At 40.8% G+C, this 21,397-nt stretch overlaps 1 protein-coding gene across 1 annotated transcript in view; it reads right to left on the reverse strand.

The window, feature by feature from the left end:
• col11a1a (collagen, type XI, alpha 1a) overlaps nt 1-19,354 on the reverse strand; it is a 92,930-nt gene extending 73,576 nt beyond the window's left edge. Inside the window, exons 1-4 of the mRNA XM_060869497.1 lie at nt 18,802-19,354; nt 12,498-12,662; nt 11,282-11,495; nt 7,361-7,523 (exon numbers count right to left, since the gene is read on the reverse strand). Coding sequence (XP_060725480.1) covers nt 7,361-7,523; nt 11,282-11,495; nt 12,498-12,662; nt 18,802-18,931 — 672 coding nt within the window. The 5' untranslated portion in view covers nt 18,932-19,354. The remainder of the gene's footprint in view (nt 1-7,360; nt 7,524-11,281; nt 11,496-12,497; nt 12,663-18,801) is intronic.
• Between the last annotated feature and the right edge of the window lie 2,043 nt (nt 19,355-21,397).

The raw sequence follows: 21,397 nt of genomic DNA on the forward strand, positions 1-21,397 counted from the left end.
TGATTTTACCTGTGTAACAATACCGTCAAGGTATAATTTATTAATTTTAAATGTCTGTAGAAACATTTAAGAAATAATTAAAAAATCATGTCTGTTAGCTAGCATTTGCAATGACGTGTGAAAACGTTTTCCTGGCAGAGCAGTTTTTAAGAGCATTTTTTTTATCATTTTGTGAGTCATTATTCTGGATACATCGAGGTGACGAGGACCAGAAGAAAGATTTGCTAAAAGTTTTCATGTGCATCTGGAGCTGGTTTATAGAGGTTCCTCAAAGAAGATACAGCTAAACGTAAATGTCTCCTTGTGTAGGTTTGAAGACAGGAAACCCACAGATTCCAGGCTTTAGAATCTCAGTCTATAGTGATCTTCAGGTCAAAGGTCACATGGGAAACAGAGCACATTTTATAGACATGACCTGTGATGCTGAAACGAGACGCTTCGGATCTGACACGTGAACTGTTCCTGAAGTGGAAACCTCGAGAGATGAACAGCTGCTGAGTTTGTGCGATAAATCTTTAATGTTCATTCAAGTAAACAGTAGTCGAAGTTTAAACTGGCTACTTCACTGATTAGCTAGCATAAGTTAGCAATGTTAACATAAATCTGATTCACTCATTAGCAATGTAAATGTTGGATTCACTTACTGCCAGCTTTAGGATTAGCATGGTTAGCTTTACTGATTATCAATGCTAAGATTTGTATTAGCCATGTTACCATGAGTTTACTATAGAAGGTACTGTAGCAATATTACTTAGCACTTGTTGGATTCATGAATTATCAATATTAGCTCTAGTTTGATTCTTTAATGTCTCTGTAAAATCTCTCTAAGCTCTGACTTTATTCCACATGTTGACTGATTGCTTTCTGAAACAGGAAGTCAAGTAAGTTATATGTTTTTCCAGATTTAGCCTGGACAAGGTACAGAAATCTCATGTTACAATGCTAGCTTTACAGATTAGCCGGTAGATGAACTCACTGTTAGCAATGTTAGCATTAGTTTATTTCTAAACTAGCAATAAATTAGCAACTTTTCTTACAGGAACAAGAGCACGATGCATTCGAGGAGACAACAGCGTGTCTATACGAGTTACAGAAAGAAGAAATAACATGTTAATAATAATAACATAGCGTTTCACTTTATTAAATTCTTTTCTTTTCGTTTATTTATTCACACCAGACTAAACCCTGTAATCACAGAGCTCTCGCTGAACAACAGCCTCTAGGCGTCAATCTTTGTGAAAAGCAGTGATGAGGTTTGTGTTTACACCGCCTCGGGCCACACAGAGTCCACTGTTCCTCCTACACACACTTTACACACACTCTGTGTAACTGTGAGGCTATACATCAAACAAAACAGGCTATACGCTATTATAAGAACCTGACATGTTCGCACAATACTCGCACAAGCGCTGCAGTTCCTCAGATGGTCGCTGTACGGTGAGAAGAAACAGATCGCTCTTTTTTTAAAGAGATAATTTAGAGTTCTTTTATTGGCAGGTCAAACCACAGCCAATCAGAGCGTCTCGTTTCGAGAAGTTCCAAAACCTCAGGCATATTTTTAACTAGCAGTGAATCAGAATACAGACAAACAGCACAAACTCTGTCTGGTTGCATGAATGATGATGATGATGTCATCAATCGTACAGAGCTTCGTTTTTTAATCTGGAAGTTCTTTTTTGCGAGAAGGCGGTACAGAGATCTACAAGTCCAGACCAGTTCGGCCTGAACCTGAGACAAGACCCTGCTCTGAGTGTTTAACGTAAGGGAGTGGTGAAATTTTATAGGAAGGAGGGGAAGGAGGAGAAGAGATGGAGAGGAGGAAGAGCGCTGTAAAACCCTGCGTACGGTTCACGGGAAAAGACTGATTGCTAAAAATAACAACAAAACACAAATAATATTTAATGATTAGTGGCTAATAAAATGTAGCTAGCTAGGCACAAATAATAAGCCTCTGACTACAAACTGTCTACAATTATGTAGCCAATGATTCATCTATCTAATGATTCGTGTATCTAATGATTCAGAGGAGCAGTTACACAAGAAACGTGGTGTTTATGGCACTTGGAATATTCCAATATATACTACTGGAATTATTTGACATTGTTTTTAGGATTTGGGAATCTTGTTCACCAGAATGAAGTCATGTGTTCAGCACCAAAAAAACTAAATGTATTTTAAGAACATTTTCTGGGCTAAACTGATAAATTAGCATTGTGTCTTTTTCAGAGGTCATCAGAACTGTAACATTTAATAATGTTGAAAAAACTTCAGTCAGCTGGGTGTCTTAAATTTCCCAAAAAATGTTAAGATATTAGAAACACAGTTTCTGGAAAACGTTTCATATCCAGATTAAAGCGCTGTTTACACTGATATACCTATTAAACGTTCATATAATCGTGTTTAATTTGTCGAGTTTTTCACTCCATACTTCCTTAAAAGAAGAACTGTTTATTAGCACTTTTTCTAACATCTTTTGCTATTTATTTAGACTAGAATTGCCTATTTTGCTTTAAACTGAATTATTTATTCTCATTATTGATTTTCCTCAGATTTTTTCCCTTTTAGCCAAAAAATCGTGCGTTACGGTTAAATTAATCTGTTGTTCAGCAACATTAGAATTGCAGAAGTGATCCGGGATCAGACGGACTTCCTGCGTGTCTATGAAGTCGGTGTAATCCTTCCTCTCAGCGAGGGGTCCTGAACTTTCGACCCTCCGGATTCTACAGAAGTAAAAAAGCTCTGAGCTCCGAGCTGGAGCAAGAGAAGATAAAGGCACTGCACCAGAGTGGTGTGTGTATGTGTGTGTGAGAGGGTAATGGTGGATAAAATCAGTGCGTCTGACAGGCAGCGTTAGCCTCAGATGAATCGTTGGGTCTCATGGCTGAGGGTTTATGGAAGTGTGATGAAAGCCCATCATTCATCCTCTGTTGGTTTGAGGGATTCGGTGCCTCACTATATAACGCTCAAATTATAATCTATTTCAATCGCTGGGTCTTTTTTTAGGTGGCCAAGGGTGGAGAGGTGCAGGAAAAATATAGCACACTGCATACCTCAAGCAGGGGCAAAAGGCCTACGTGTCAGTTGTGAGAAAACACTGAGGAGTGTTTAAATTAAGAGGAGGAGCAAAAATGCTTCAGAACGCTGACCAGGTATTTCCTCCATATTTCCCAGCATGCACTTCACAGAAGTGCACTGGAGAAGAAAGGACAGACGGTGCCCCTGTTCTCCGGAGCTGAACAGAGAGCGCTGTGTTTCCTAGACCTCGCCTGACACCCAATCTACCTCACCGATCCAAATATGTGTTGGTTTAAGAGGCAAGTAAAAGAAAAAATCAGTGAATCTATTAAAGGCCACAGTTTTTAACGCGGACGTTTTTCGTGGAACGTTCGTCTCTCAGCAAGGCCGTACTTGTACTCGTACAGCTTGAGTAATATTTTATGACAGAAAAGAAAAAAAGAGGAAAAAAAAATAAAAAATTCTTTAGCAGGATTAACATTAATTACGTTGGTGGATTTGCTTAAGGGAAAACTTTTCAAAACCACTTTAGCTGATTGCTGAGGAAGAAAATAAAATGAACATCGTAAAAGTGATAAAACATTGAAGAAATTCTACTCATTCCACCTGAGTGTGTACCGTTCACACACTGTGCTGCAGAATAACTGAATAACTCACTCACTCATTCATCTTCTACCTCTTATCCGAACTACCTCGGGTCACGGTGAGCCTGTGCCTATCTCAGGCGTCATCGGGCATCAAGGCAGGATACACCCTGGACGGAGTGCCAACCCATCACAGGGCACACACACACACACACTCTCATTCACTCACACAATCACACACTACGGACAATTTTCCAGAGATGCCAATCAACCTACCATGCATGTCTTTGGACTGGGGAGGAAACCGGAGTACCCGGAGGAAACCCCCGAGACACAGGGAGAACATGCAAACTCCACACACACAAGGCGGACGCGGGAATCGAACCCCAACCCTGGAGGTGTGAGGCGAACGTGCTAACCACTAAGCCACCGTGACCCCTATGACTAAATAAAATCCTACAAATATTTAACTTTTTTCATCAGGAACCTGGCAGCCGTGCTGAGTGACATGAAACTCTCCTCAAATGTTTTTTGCAACACAAACAAAGCAGAAAAGTTTATTAAAGCGTTCATGGTTCAGTTCACGCTGTATTAACTGTTTTAATATTTTTTTATGAACTGTTTTTAACAATACTATTCAAAATGATTTATTTATAAAATGAGATTTATAAATTAAAGCTTTATCTACCTTGATGCTTTGAACTACTGTATTTCCCAAATACAATATCTTAAAACAACTTACAAAATAACGAGTAAGACGATGCACATGAGTAAGATTAAATGTAGAAATTTTATCACTTGGTTCCTGACGTGTAATGAAAGCTTTGGGAAGAATGTGTTTATATATGAATCCTACTTTTGTCCGAAGTCTGAAGTTTGAAAGCCCACCAATGCATTAAAACCAAAGACTCCAGACTGTAAATGAACTGAAACACTAAAGAAGCAGTGGAACACAGCTACATAAAAAAAAAAAATAAATAATAAGTGCTTTTTTTTTTTGGAACCACTCCTTCCTTTGGCATGCAGATCAAGCACACATCCCACCAGGCACTAGGATCCCACTGACAAGATCTGTCAATAATTTCAGGAGCAGAACCGTCGCCTGTGTAAAACAGCATGGATTAAAGTTTTGTCTCAGGCTACGTTCACCAAGAAAACAAGAGCGGACCTGAAAAACCCGACAGCAAAAACAAGGAAAAATGAATAACTGGTTAGAGAAATCAAGATTCCCCGTCTCCGCCTCCTACGTCCCCCGTTTTCTACCCCATCACTTTAAACAAACTTTTCGTTTCACGGACAAACACTGACCCCCAGGACTGAGTGACCTTCTTCTCACACAAGTGCAACACATTTCAAACCAACATGACAAGCAGTCATTGTGTACCGAACATTCTGGAGAACTGTAACCTGTAAGCTAATCATGCTAGCGAGAACACAAACCTAGCATTTTCATTTATACCTTAAATTTTATACACACAGCTTAGAGGATCTGCGAACACTTCCACAACGTCGAGTTGTGACAAAGACTGCTGTTTTCACCCTCAAATACTACATACAAACTATACTTTAGAAAAAAAAACATCATAAATGAAAATTCGCGTCATTGCTATTAATTAAAGCCAAGTGCCTTTGAAGTTTTCCTCTGCCGACCCCCCAAACTGTAAACACCACTGAGCATAAACGTTAGACTCTGTTTTTTTTGTTTTTTTTCTTCCTTAAAAGCGCCACAGATGTTTTCTGGAACAGAGCTAATTGAGAATCGTCTCAGTTCTCCCAAGCCAACACACACACACAAACACGCAACACACACAAATACACACAAGGTCTGTTTAGCCAAACACCAAATTCCTAGAAGCAGTGATCAAGAGGTGAATCGGCTTAGACGTTTTCGTCTCTATAGAGGACATAATTTCAGCTAAAAACAGGGTACAGTAAGTAGTGTTTATAATATAGCACAGCAGAACACCAGAGTTTATCCTGTTTGACTTTTACTGGCTCAGAAAGTTTGTGGAATTTTTTTTTTCAGCGTTTAAAACACCTGCAGTCCACATGTCAAGCCAATTCTGTGCATGATACGATATTCCTACAAAGCTTTCATATATCTGTCAGGAAGTCAGAACAATAGCTTTAACCTTTAAGTATACGTCTCCTCCTATAGCTTTTATGCTAAATCTAGATCAGTATTCTTAATTTTATTGAAATTGGTCGTGCTTTGTTAAAGTCATTAACTGCATTGTTTGGCTGTAAATGTCTTGGATCAATCCTAACATTTAATCCTCCTTCAGTTGTTTTTCTGGGGGAACCTTCAATTAAAACATGTGTTTGGAAGCTAAGAGCCTTGGAAGAGTGAATAGTGAGGCTTGTTACTTGAATTCTGCACTCTCAGAACATTAGTTTTATAATTTCTCCTATTTAACAGTTGCTATAATAATAGAGTATAAATAGAGTAAACCCGACTTGCTATCATATGGTAGTGTTCAATCGTTCATCTCAAATCTCTTGATCACTAAATATAAATCCTAAAAAAAAAGGCTTGGATTACTTGCTTATTTGGGCTGAATCTGTCTCGGTATTGATCTCTAAGAGGTTGAGAGATCAGAGGGACTCCTCTTGCCTTGAGTGGCTTTAATTACAAGGTGTGACAAGGTGAGACAATCCTTCAGATCTCTGGAGTGTGTGTTGTATTCTGTGTCCAAAAAAATAAATCAAACCAGTAAAGGGCTTTTTCTAGACCAGTCATTCAGACACTTGCCTGTTTTAAAGAACATACCTCCATCCGGCAACCCAAACAATACGGTGACTAAGCCGAAACGCTTGTTTTGTCTGCAGATCGTCAAGCCAACAACTATAAAATATTATGTCATCATCTTGTAGATGTTTCCGAACCCGGTCCTGGCAGCAAGCCTTCGTTCTTTTGTCTGATTCCAGGAAGCTATTTAATCCCCCGGATAATGTCTTTCAAGTAAGTGATAAAACTCACACCTATCTTCACAGCTGACAATCCAGATCACATCCTCTTACTGTATATAGAAACATTTCCCATTATTACAGTCTAATAAACAAGTCGCCTGGTACCACTGAGCAGCTTCTACAGTGTCATATCTTAACTACTCATGAAATGATGACAATTCTGTCCCATATGCACTTGGGTACAGTTTAAACCACTTCAGGTAAGGGGTCTGGCAGTAGAACATTCAAATCAACAGCTCAGCAGCTTAACCACTACTAAAAGACTCAACACCCTTAAAATTAAAGGGTTCCAAAGCACAAGATGGCCACAAACTGCTCATTGTACACATTTAACCAGCAAATAGTTCAAGAAATGTCAGAGGCTGAAAGGCCACTCATCTCTAATAATCTGCCTAATCTGCTCCTGAACAAGAGGTACCAAGAGCTTCCACTTCTGCCCTTTTATCCCCCTCAAGGGTACCTTGAGATAGAGTATTCATTCATCTTTAGAAACTGTTTTATCCTGGTCAGGGCTGAGGGTCTGGAGCCTGTCCCAGGAACTGTAGGCATTATGGGAAGTAAAATAATGAGATGAACATGAGATGCCAACACTTTCCCCCACACCATGTGCCACACTGACCTTCACTTAGAGGAACATTTTTAAAGAACTACATAAAGATACATCATTATTATATTATCCATAGGATCTCTGAGGTACCTTTGAGGGTACACTTCTTGTTAGACATTTTTTCCATTACTCAAATCTAAAATTATCCCAAAATAAAACTCCCAAAACTTTAGACTAGACCTACCTCATAGACCTCCTCATCCAGAAGCCTGGTTCCAAACAAAGTGATGCCTTTGGTATCCAGGTTGGCATGGTCACTTCTTTTCAAGGGCTTAGTAATCTTTTTCTTGCAGTCCACAATGATGGTCACAGTCTTCTTCTCCACGCTGATGGCCACACGATGCCACCTGTGAAACAGAGACAGAAACAATGTATTAGAACAAAGTGCCTCAGACCTGAACCATGCCCTTTCTTCAGTATTTCCTACTTGAACGTACCTGGATTAAGTCATCAGGTTAAAAATAAGCTTCAAGTCCACTTAAATCAGAAAAACTCGTGCTGTGTTCAGCACCTTCATAATAATAAAATCCTCATTAGAGAACTGGATATATCTGGAATAAGGAATTATTGAAGGTCCAATGTGGAACACCTCAAAAGTTTTATACATTACTTACTACAAATACTACCTCAGTATCTGTCAACCATGGTCGTATCACCAAACACCAAACCCATCTAGGAGCTACCCTTCTTCTCCAGGTGGCCAACTCCATTATCAATAACCTGTACTTGTTTGAATATTACCTGTTGCAGTGCATTGTGGGATTTTGTAGATGATTAAACCATGCTGACAGTTGCTGATTTTTTCTGCTTGGTTTGTTATAATCATATAAAACATTTCAATTAAATCCATGGTTAAACAAAGCAATACATTTTAAGATCTTCAGGATGTACTCCGAGCTATGAACCCTAAACACACCCAGAGAACTGTGGAACTAAGCCTTCTTTATGCTTTCAAAACATGACTACCGATTAAATCCAAAAACCGTGCAATACATAGACTATTGGATAGTGCACCAGTACCAGGATGGCAAGAACAGGTCATAGGACAGCAAGCTAACGAAGGGCACACATGAAAACGGAAAAACTCTTACACATTCCAGGCCTGAACACATTCCACCTTCAACACAGATTAGGCTCATTAAACTCCAAACCAAATGGTTAGTCAGCATGAGAGACAGCATGAACATTGTGGAAAGTGTGCTAAACAGAAGGGCCAAAGACATGGGCAGTCAAAACATGGATTATTAGGATCCTGATCAAATCTTACAAGCATACAAGAATTCATATAAATGTTTTTTTTCTCGGGTGTGTATTTGATGTTAGATTGCAAAAACCTCCAAAAATGATAGAACACGCTGTTCCTAAGACATCAGCATTTCTCACTCTCTCTCTCTCATTTTCTACCGCTTATCCGAACTACCTCGGGTCACGGGGAGCCTGTGCCTATCTCAGGCGTCATCGGGCATCAAGGCAGGATACACCCTGGACGGAGTGCCAACCCATCACAGGGCACACACACACACTCTCATTCACTCACACAATCACACACTACGGACAATTTTCCAGAGATGCCAATCAACCTACCATGCATGTCTTTGGACCGGGGGAGGAAACCGGAGTACCCGGAGGAAACCCCCGAGGCACGGGGAGAACATGCAAACTCCACACACACAAGGAGGAGGCGGGAATCGAACCCCTAACCCTGGAGGTGTGAGGCGAACGTGCTAACCACTAAGCCACCGTGCCCCCCACATCAGCATCTAAACGATGACAAAATAATGCCAAGGAACCACTCAGAATCTTAATCATACTGGATCAGGTTTAAATAAAGTGGTTAATATATGTGTATCGAAAGAAGAACCTAACTCTGTAAATTCAGTATTATTACTGAAAATAATAAAGGCAAACACTTCTACTTCCAAATCTACTTCCATTTCTTTCCATTTGATTACCACAGTGTCTACTGAGTCATTGCTTTCAATTCTGAGTAACGGTTCCATGTTTTTTCCTTTTGTTTTACTATTACATTGTGGTTTCCTTGAAGATGACACACCTTTCCTGGAGGTTCCACTGCACTTACTTAATAATATGCTTTCTATGCAGCTCAGCCTATGGTTAGTGTAATTCTAGACACTGAAATATAAAAAAGTGGGTATTAGATGCTATTTAAGCCTTTTTCACTATACTGATTCACTGCACTAGCACAGGAGCTCAGCAATAGTTAAGAAGCAAAAGCATGCAAGAAAATAGGACACAGTCTACCCCAAAGGCTTGGGGGGAGGAGGTAGGGGGAGGAACCATAGACTTCTCTTTTTTGTTTTTAATAAAGACATCTTATTCATTACCATCATCAAAAGATAAACTTGTTAACTAAGATTCAGTATCGAAGTAGAATGTCTTTTAGATATCATCCCTAACCCTCCCACTTGCTTGTCGTCGGTCCCCTCACTGTTCTGCTGATTGGTTGATTACCCTAATGTGGCCACCTAGCACATCTTAGCTCACTAATTAATTTGTTTATGTACATTCTGCTTTTGTAAATGTGAACTGTTTTAAGTTTGTTCCTGTTTCTTGGGTCTTGGTTTGTTTCTTGATGTTTAAACATGGGTTAAACTAGCTTAAAGTTCCCAGCTACAGATCTGACTACAACTCTCAGATAGTCCATAATAAACACCACACTGAGCTCTCGAGTCCCGACTTGACAAACTGCACTTTAGAGACCTATTTATATTTGTTGACAAAATATAATTAACATTTAACACTCTGCAGCTAGCGGACTGACCTCTACCTTGTTAGCTAACCAGATATCTGTGCTAGTCAGCTATCTCTTACAATAGCTTTTTAGTTTAACAATTTAGTTATATCTGGTCATTATGGCTGACACTGAGAGTTTTCTTATGGTGTTTACCACAGTCATCAATCTAACACCGTTTCTGTCCCTTCGGCTGTTGCCTTGCCTGGTCAAACTATATAAAAGCAACATAGCAATTAGCGTCAAAATCTGTTTACCTTTTAGAACAAAATTAATGAGCTCCAGATTTCAGGATAGCCCATGTGTTCGGTCATGTCCTGCTGCTCAGAAATGCTTCAGTTCTGCCTAACTACAGTGAGGAATTTGGAATATGAAGCTTTATTGGATGAGATAATCACAGAGGTTGAAAGGTCATGTTTAACACACCCCCATCTGCCACCCCACCGTTTTTCTCTGCAGTAACTCAGCACAGGCAGAAACTGGTTATGGTCACATCACTCACAGAGTCTCAGCCACTCTCCTTTCATCTAATTAGCTTTTCCCGGGCAGATATACAGTAGAAACTAGAAAAAGCTAAGTGCTGTAAATGTATATCTGTATAAGACCTTCTGGGAAAACGACAGAGTTTGCTTTGCGCATGCTAAATGTTTACCATATGTATTGTGGTTATTCCAAGGAAGCTGCAAAAATGCAGGCAGTGATTTCTGATTACAACTTTAGAAAGCCCAAAATAGGAAAGGCAGGGTTGAGAAGTCTGTCATTACAGCAGTATATAAAGAACCATAAAGACACAGTTAAGCTAACACCACATATGCTGAGCTTTAGAAGATATGTTTGAAAAAAGGTTTATATAAAAAATATATATATATATATATATATATATATATATATATATATATATATATATATATATATATATATATATATAAAACAATACTGTCTTTGGAACAAGCACCGTAATACTGCTAAGCTAATATCATCTTTTAAAAGAGCCTTCAAGAAGCCTTCAAGAAGCAAGCATTATCAACAAAGAGTCATAAGTCACAGCTAAGCTAACAGTGCCTGTGCAAATAGTGTCGTAAAAAAAAAACAGCTAAACTAACACAAACTGTACGGTTCGAGTTTATAAGACACAGCTGAGCCTTATTAGCACAGCAAAGCTAATTCTTCTTATCAACATAACCCTATGTCACAGCTAAACTAACACTGGCTGTGAAAGAGCCTCAGTTAAACTATAGAAACACACTCTATAGAAAGATCCATAGGTAAGCTAGCACTGCCAAAGTGCTACACATTTACGCTGACAGTCTCCTAAGATACAGCTTTGTCAATAGCAACAACGTTCACACTCACTTCCCGTCAGCCAGGTTGAGGGTGCGGAACAGAGGGTATTCCTCGGGCGTAGGCTTGCCAGTCTGGTCCTCGTAAAGGAAGACTGGAGAACGTCCGACCTCCACACCAAGCTGCTGGACACCTTGTTCATTGTAGATGGACAGCAGGAAGGACTGGAGACCAGCTTTGGGTTTGAGGGTGGCCAAGATGGAGAAGTCTTCAGGGAACACTCCAGCTGCAGAAGAAAGATGTGAACAGGAGTTAATGCGGTGGGAAAATTGCTGCTTCCAAAACGCTAAGTAGCCACTAAGTATCAGTGCCAACAAAATCACCAAATGGTGCTGGATTGCAAAGAAGCAAGAAAGCCACCGAGCAATAAAACACGTCAATGTACAGTAACTATCTAAAACCAGTCAATTCCAGCTCCTCCTGGTGGATCCTTTACCTGTCTACAATTAATCACAAAGTCATACCCCTTTAGCATCGCTAACAAAGAAGTAACAAACTAAACAAACCCCAGCTGCGCCACACCACATGCAGAAGCATCGCATTTGTTTGGTTTACAGTAGCACAGCAAGAACATCTGTAATAGTATTCTCATAACAGCTGTCAGAACATCTGGATTTCCTCTAATCAGCTTAGCAAATTGAGTTTTTAGATCAAATATGGTGTAAATCCAAAGCTGGATGTGACATTTTCACTAGGACATTTGGGTACTATTCCTTTTTTATTCTTTTGTGAGAACATTTCACCTGATGAAGAACACACACTAAAGCATGACAGAACATCGACATTACATCCTGTCATCTTTTTCTTTAAAGTTCACCAGGGATGAATCTTGACAGAACGTGTTCTAACATCTGCCAGTGTGGCTGAACTGGGGAGGAGTCAGATTACGAACCTGCGGGTCACTGATGGGAAAAATATCTTTCTGCCCCAAAGGCCTGCAATAAACTACAATTGCACACTGGTAAGATTTCTGGAAGGTTCCATATTTTATTTTTTAAATAATTAAACATTGATTAAAGTTAAAACATTGAAGTTTTAGAGCTACGCTTTTTGCGGATTTCACAAAATGTTCAGTCGAATATTTCAGCTAAAACGCCGCCTTACTCACACAACAACTCCCAGGCAGGTCTCGGCTATTCGATATCATTCAGCATAAAGAGAACATAGTGCAAACCTCTCCTTTAATTAATAGTGACGTATGTAATAGTAATATGTGATGTATGTTTACCTTTAAAGAGCTCGCTGGTGGGGGCGCTGATCTGAGCCCCCTTTCCCACTCTGTAGGCCGTGTCAGGTTGAGACGATTTTCGGTTCACGCAGAAGCCCGAAGCCTTCTCTACTCCTTCGGGGGTGTTGGGGAATGCTAACACTTTCAGCACATCAATGGTTTCAACTGTAAAAAGACACAGAAAGAAAACAATGTGGTTTATCACCAAGGTTTCAGCTCAACAACACTCTGAGAAGTTAATTTGGCTAGTGAAACAAGACGATAGATCAGGGAACGTCCCCTGTAAGTGTCTGAGAGGTTGTGGTCCATGAGAGAGTCTGTTATTTTTGGTCACAAAGATTAATATAAAACATTTATACATCAATCTGTATGTTGAAAACTTGCCTGTTCACTTCTGATTTTCACTCACTCATTCACTCACTCACTCATTTTCTACCGCTTATACGAACTACCTCGGGTCACGGGGAGCCTGTGTATCTCAGGCGTCATCGGGCATCAAGGCAGGATACACCCTGGACGGAGTGCCAACCCATCACAGGGCACACACACACACTCTCATTCACTCACGCAATCACACACTACGGACAATTTTTCCAGAGATGCCAATCAACCTACCATGCATGTCTTTGGACCGGGAGAGGAAACCGGAGTACCCGGAGGAAACCCCCGAGGCACGGGGAGAACATGCAAACTCCACACACACAAGGTGGAGGCGGGAATCGGACCCCCAACCCTGGAGGTGTGAGGAGAACGTGCGAACCACTAAGACACCGTGTCCCCCCACTTCTGATTTTCTTTTCTTTATTTTATACTGTATGATACGGGGCACATAGTGACACAACACAATGCAATTCAAATCATCTGACGTCTTTTGTACACTTTTCTGCCCACAATCTGTTTCTAAACCAAAAATAGTGACACAATGAACTTACTGTTACTGTAACGCCTGGATAAAAAAAACATTTTCTCTTCTGTCATTTCAGCCATGTAGGTAAAAGACTTCAAATATATACGATGTGTCATCTGAAAGGAAACGTCTATATCAAAGCCAGACAAGCATCGTGCTCACATCTGGACGAGAAATGAGAAATAAAGTGATCTGGTGAACGTCTATAATAACTCCACAATCTCCGTCACATCTGAGCTACGATACTGATGAGCCCAGGTTCCAAAAAGCTCTCCGGACACAAAGGTTATTGTTTAATGTCGCATCGTATTAAACACGATTGCTATCCCACCAGCTCAGATCATCCTTATTAGGTTCAGATCTTCTGCGTGTATCTTTAACTGATCTTCATTAAAGTGCCAAAGCTTTAGTATGAAAGTATGTTAAACATTCAGACTAGTTCAGCCTCAGGCATTCTCTCTCTCTCTCTCTCTCTCTCTCTCTCTTTGTTTTATAAAAAATCTCTTCATTTCCTTTTCCATTGCCCTGGGCTGATATTTCTTCAAATAAAATCTCTATCACAAAAGCTCTTCTCCCAGCACTGATATCTCCACAGCTGACAGACACTATGTGCTGTACACATCTGGTTATTTCTGTCTAGTCGCTATAAATGATATGGATCTCAGTAGAAAGGAGGTGTGGCCACTGAGTCTGTCAGTCTCTGTGATGGAGGTGTGGCCATTGAGTCTGTCAGTCTCTGTGATGGAGGTGTGGCCATTGAGTCTGTCAATCTTAGTGAAGGGGGAGGAGGTGTGGCCCCTGTGTTTGTCAATCTCATTGAAGGAGGAGGTATGGCCTCTGTAAAAGAGGTGTGGCCTCTGTAAAAGAGGTGTGGTCTCTGTGTCTGTTAGTTCTAGCATAGCAGAGTAAAGTGTGTGGCCTTCTGCTCTTCAAAACTAACACTTTAACTACATGTCAGATTTTTCTTCATTTAAATATGTTAATTTAAATCTATCCTTCATGGATCAGATGTCAGATGATCATCAGTCAGAGATACACATCCTAGTACTCAATCTTATAGCACCCACACTCACGGTGAAGCTCTGGGGCTGTTTAACCACAAACATCTCATCTCGGGAAAATGACCTCTTCTCTTTTCGTTCTGCTAATCTGAGCCGAGAGCCGGGTTAAAGGCCAGAAGCTAATAAAAGCCTGGAAACTCACTAATGCCCTTCACCTCCATCCTCCATTCATCAGAACTGAAAAAAGACAAGAATGTGTGTTCAGCCTGAGTGCATCTCCAACAGCCAGAAATGCAGTCATATAAACTCCAACACACACCACGTAGAATAAAGGAGCTTTGAGGAACATCATCAGGCTCAGAGACGCCGTTTCCACCACACACACTCAGCCTTTGTGTGTCTGATTCAAGTTCACTCGAGACTGAACTACAGGGTTCTCTGTCATACACTCTCAAGAACTACACTATTATACCAAATACACCTCACACACAAATAGTTTAGACAATTCAGTGCCAACACTACAAGACTGTACCATTATATAACACACTGGAGGGGGGGGGGGTCATACAGCGATACCTGATATTTTAACAACACACCCTATGGAACATGATATTTATCTTTGCTAACACAACTACACAACTAGAGATTTCAGCTGATCTACGTGCACTTTTACTTTTAGGAAACGAGACACTAAACTATACGTCTGATAGTCACTTCTCACTCATTACGTTTATCTTTCACTCAGAAATGTGAACATTGTTAAAACATGATTTATGGTACATAATTGGCCCATAATTACCTTTAAAGGTTTAAAGAGATACTACATGCAACTTTCTAGGGAAAAGATCCACGCTAAAGGTAGCAAATGTGTATTTGAGAGAACAACTAAAGTAACAAGCAGAGTTACGATCTAATACTCATCTACATTTTTAAATCATTTTTTGTTCAATACCAATGATAAAAATACCAATGATCTTTCTTGAAAATGTTGCTATTTCACAGAAATAATTAGGTAGATGTTCCATTGGTTTGCTGGTGTTTCTATAGTTTGTGCTGTCAGGTATTTCACTCTCTCTCTCTCTCTCACTCATTTTCTACCGCTTATCCGAACTATCTCGGGTTACGGGGAGCTCATGTATTTCAATTTAGATTTATTATTGCACCTAGTGGTGAAAGAAGGAACTGCACCAGGCGTGAATAGAGGTCCATTAGGGAAGGGATCATGCTGCACCATGCTCATGGTCAACAGGATGCATAATCTAATTATTTTAACTAGTTTACTAGTCCATGACCGCCAAGATCTAATATTATCTTCTCCTACGTTCGGCTTGTCCCATTAGGGGACGCCACAGCGAATCATCTGTTTCCGCCTAACTATCCAAAATCTAATATTATACCAAATGAAATCGAATACTTTATTGTGACAACATGTGGATATAATACACAGAACATTTTACAATATACTGTAAAGACTAGAAGAGAGGTAACTCGGTGGAAAATGTCTGTAGATCAGATCCGTATATGCTCCAGGGTGGCCATGAATCCTCATGATAAAAAAAACAGATAAGAAAAAAAGGAGGAGACTCTTCAGTTTGTCTGAGTGACATTTCTACCTTTAATATAAAATAAAAGCACAAACATGGACACCACATCCACGTTCCCAAATAAAAAATACACATAAATGGTTGAACAGTACAGTCTGTAGAGTTAAGGTGTGTGTGTCCGAGACACACACACACACACACACACACACACGCACAACAATATAAGATTACTCTTATTATATCACACTCAAAGGGAGGTGCTAAAATAAGGAAGGGAAGGAAAAGGAAAAGAAGGGATGGATGAAGGGAGGGATTATTATTCTTTCTTCAATAAATCATCTCATCGAGATTTTTGATCATTGTGTTAAACAGGAAGTCCTAAAAGCAGCACGTGTTCTAAACTCCCGGGACTGTCCGGATTTGAGCCGAACACATAAATATTGAGGATTTCACTCGATGCGTTGAAGTGGAAAGGCGCGGACCTTTTCACCTGCAGCTCCCTGAGACTCCACTAATGGATTCAGTCAGAGACTCCCTCCCTCCCTCCTTCATTCCCTCACTCACCCCATCCCTTCCTCCATCCCTCTCTCGCTCCCTACCCCCCTCTTTGACACACGCTTGCCATTTAAACAAAATGCCATTTATGCCACTGAGTAAACTCTCTAAGAAAAAAAAAATGTACAAGCCCCTCTTTTTTTGCCCCCACCTGTGGTCCAACACAGCCTTTTGGCTCCCTGCTCTCTCCACTCCTTACGTTTCTGAATCATTTCTGTATGGTCATTTGAGATGCTATTAGAGGACATCAGAAAGGACAGATAGAGCTGCCAAAAGCAGCAGAACGTTGAGGGGAGATGGCTGAAATGTGAGCATTGTTCACTGGAATGCACACCCGAGTCGATCCGAGCCCCGGGGGCCGAGAGAAAAACGTGTCTGTACGCAGCAAGCCTGCAGAAATACCTTTAAAATTTACGCATGAAATCTGACAGACATGACACTCGGGGCGTTCATCGATTAAACGTTATCATCAGGTGTAATAGACGTGATTGATATCAGTGCAATAAATTCTCATAATAAAATTTTACTAGGATTATCGCTGATACACGATATAACACAGTGACAGAGACGACTCTGGTGAGCCGATCAGACAACAACCTAAATATAATCCCAAGCAAAGGTGGTGTATCGGGTAAATCTGATGAAGCCGAAGTTCGTCGACTCTTCGCTTTGTTCTCGCAGGTCGGACGTGTTGCCGATCCCCGCTAAGGCCCAAATGTGCGCTTGTCTTTGAACTAAAATAACAGGGATGAGCACCGAGGACCATCATCAGCTAACGGCAGGATAACGCAGGACAACACAGCCTTGTCTCAACACACACACACACACACTTCACCAAGGGAGGAATGGGTACACAACAAGTTTACCCAAAGCTCCTCCATGGCCTTGGGTGATGACTGGGTGCGCATGGAGATATGGGTGCTGTTCAAATCAGACCTCAATCTAATTTAATCTAATCTGATCTCCACAACAGACACGTAAAGACCTCGGTTCTCTGAATGTTCTCCATGGAAGAAAGACACACCGGAGTTCATCCAGCATCCCTCAAAGTGATCCAACTTCATTCATGTTCCAAATCCTTAATTGCTACGCTGGTGCTCTATTGAGGCACGCCCATAATGAGCAGCCTGCGAGAGCTTCAATTACAATGCAGGATCATTTCATCTCTCATTAATATCAGACACACGGCTCTTACAGCACACTAATTGCAGGGAACCCTGTCCAGACCATGGTCCAGATTTAGACCAAAGAACTGAACTGGTCTCTCTCTCTCTCTCTCTCTCTCTCTCTCTCTCTCTCTCACACACACACACACACATTGTCTCTCTCTCTCTCTCTCTCTCTCTCTCTCTCTCTCACACACACACACACACATTGTCTCTCTCTCTCACACTGTCTCTCTCTGTCTCTATCTATTCCTCTCTCTTGGCAGTCAGCTGGTAGGATTGTTGCCGGACGACCTGCTGAAAAATTCTTCTTCTTTGTGCAAGACAGGGATCTGAAAGGCTTGAGGAATTTCTCCCCGTATCCACACACACACACACACACACACACACACACACACACACACACACACACACACACAGACAATAATAGACCAATAGACCACTAGTTCAAACAAAGAGCCTTTTAAAATAAAAATAAAATAAGTTTGGCCATGGCGTAAATCTTAAAAAGTCATCTCTAGGAACTGCTTTCTGAGCTCATTCCTGTTCCCTTACCTTACTACCATCCTACAGGACCGAGACTTGGTGCACTTGACTAAACTCAGTCACCTTACACACACACACACACACACACACACACACACACACACACACACACGTTACTATATTGATCTATATGCTGTATAAAGTTATATATATTAAAAAAAGGTTTTTTTTTTACGTACAATGATTCACACATCACGAGTCTTTTATTGTATCACGTGCATATTTTCCGTCTTTGGTATATGATAATATTTATTAGGCTTTAATATGAACATTTAAATCCAGCGGTGCAACATTCCAAACATCCAGATGTGTGTTTAAAATGCGAGATGCCACATAATCCGCGCTCCAACACAGACATGAACCAAAGTTTCATTTAATAAAGTTTAAATCTCCTGAAGAACCTGATGATAATCTGTACAATTTCGAGCAGAAAGCCTGAAGATGGTTAAAAGTTTAATACTTAGTCCTTATGAGATGTTCTTAAGTTTATAGGCTGCATAGCGCGTGATATCTGAGTATCTGAAGCTGTTGCAGATGCGGATCTGTCCGTCTTTATAGCTATGAAAAATGTTTTGTGATGTTTACCTGCTCGGACATTTGGAGCCTGGAGCGCAAGGATGAAGGACGAGGCGATGACGATGAGGAGAGGTTTGGTCGTGATGTCCAGAAGCCACCTTTTCGTCCTCCACCTGGTGGACCACCGCTGGGTCTCCATGGTGGACGGAGAAGCGAGATGCCGGACGAACCTCGGGAAAGTGTTCGGCTTCGCAAAAACCGTTTCCAACTAAAAACACACACCACGCGCGCGTGCGCGCACACTCACACACACACACTCACACACACATATACACACACACGCACACACCACCACCACACACACGCACACGCGCACACCCCACGCAGTGCCTCCAGAAAGCTCTAGAGCTCTACAAAGCCATAAAGGAGCAGGGCTTTTTAGCTGGTTCTCCTCACGCGGCACCTCTTGTCCAAACTCCCTCTAGTTCAAAGACGCTTTCCACGCGTGTGTGTGCGTGTGCGAGCGCGCGCGTGCGTCCCCGCAACTTTTTGACCAGCCTACAGAGGTGACGGGATTCGGGGCTTTAATCGGGACGCACGGATCTCTAACCCCCCTTTCTTCACACACACACACACACACACACTGTCACACACACCGACATGAGGGCCGGCCGAAGACCTACCATTACACAGAAACATGGCAAGGGAGGGAGGAAAGACAGCTCTGATTAACAAATCGGAGGGGGGGCAGGATGGAGATTCCGGGCCGGGGATCCACCCCCGAGCCCCCCAAAACACCCCCCCCCCCACACACACACACACACACACACACCGACCCCCACACACAACACAGCCCTACATCAACCACTCGAGTCACTCTACTGAATCGATTCTTGGTCAAGAAATAAAAACAACCAAAAATAATAAAACTCTTTTGCCTCGACTCTTTTTGTACGTTTCTACTCAAATCTCTTTAATACGTGATTCCGTGTGAAGAACCCGAAACCCTGCGTCCTATCAGTTCTGTCATATCATAATCAAATCGGTTATTTTATAAAGTGCGCCTCAAATCTGAATCGAATCGATTCTATGAAGTAATGATAAACCGATTCTTTTCAAATGAACTCCCTAAAAATGAATCAAACTAAGCGAATATGTGTCACTCTAATGAATCGTTTACTTTAACAGAACAGCAAACCTTTTAAAGGTATTTTAATGGACAGAAAACTCAAATCAAGCTTAATGGAGTCTAATCAATCATCTGAATCGATTCTTATAAATAAAATGAAAACCTGAATCACATGGAACCTTCTAAAGAAACTCCCCAATACTGAATCAAAGCAATTCATTTAAATAGATTCAGAAAAACTCCAATCAAACTGTATGGATTCATTTCACTCTACTGAAGCTATTTCATTTATAAGAACCCTGAAGAGAATCGATTCTTTAATATACTGAATACTGAATACTGAAAACCCACTGAAACTAGTGGACTCACATGATCCTGTTGAACTGATTCTTGTGTTACTCCGCTGAATCGATTCTTTTTAAAAGATCTTCCAGAATGAATCGATTCAGCTCATCCAGAAATTACTCACTAATATTCACATCCTGGTTCAATACACTAGTGTGTTTTTCTACACAATATTTGTGGCGTTCCTCAAAAGTGTCAAACTGTGCATGTGGTCACACAAAACACCAAACAAACAAGAACAGCTTCAAACACAAATTAAAGACAACCACAAAGCAAAGAAAACACTAGTCTTTCTTTCTTTCTTTCTTTCTTTCTTTCTTTCTTTCTTTCTTTCTTTCTTTCTTTAAGGAACATAAGCCTGCAAGTTTTTGCTTTAAAATCTAAGTGTGAACGCTGCAACGTCTAAAATCCACCAATCAAAGGGTGAAAAACTGTGTGTGTGTGAGAGTGTGTGTGTGTGTGTGTGTATTCTCAAACTGAAATGTTTGAGAATGTAAACACATTAGTGATTTTCTTTAATCACAGGTCTAGATAGTTAAAGGATCTTCAGCGTATAATCTGAGAAGGCGCCATACAACCCAAGACACATCACATAAATGCAGCCTGGGTTCATATCGTCGAGGCTCGTTCATTTTTACAACATAATGTTGACTGTGACTCAGTGAACTTCCTCATAAATGACTGGACAAACTTTTGTTAATATCTGGAGTTTAAATCTTCTTAGATGAAAAGAATCGATTCATTCCAGAACAAATAACACACTCATGAGACGTGTATTTTATTGTTCATTTGTTTCAGGATTAAAGATCCTTATCTGTTCACACTTTCTGGAGTCTCCCACATGACGATGAGGTTACCTTGTGAATTCGGTTCCTCTCGACTTTTCTTTCTCACAACGTTTTAGGAAGTTTTTCCTCCCCGTCACCATTGACTCACAAAGTTTAAAAGGTTCTTTTCATTTAAATGAATCACAAGGGTGTTACAAGGTGTAACAGGGTGTTACATGGAATAACAGGGTGTAATGAGGTGCAACAGAGCGTTACACGGTGTAACAGGGCTTTACATGGTGTAATAAGGTGTAACAAGGCGTTACATGGTGTAATGATGTGTAACAGGGTGTAATGAGATGTAACAGGGCGTTACATGGTGAAATGAGGTGTAACAGGGTGTAATGAGATGTAACAGGGCGTT

Source organism: Tachysurus vachellii, chromosome 5 (genome assembly GCF_030014155.1).
Source record: "Tachysurus vachellii isolate PV-2020 chromosome 5, HZAU_Pvac_v1, whole genome shotgun sequence".
In the NCBI taxonomy this organism is placed as follows: domain Eukaryota; kingdom Metazoa; phylum Chordata; class Actinopteri; order Siluriformes; family Bagridae; genus Tachysurus; species Tachysurus vachellii.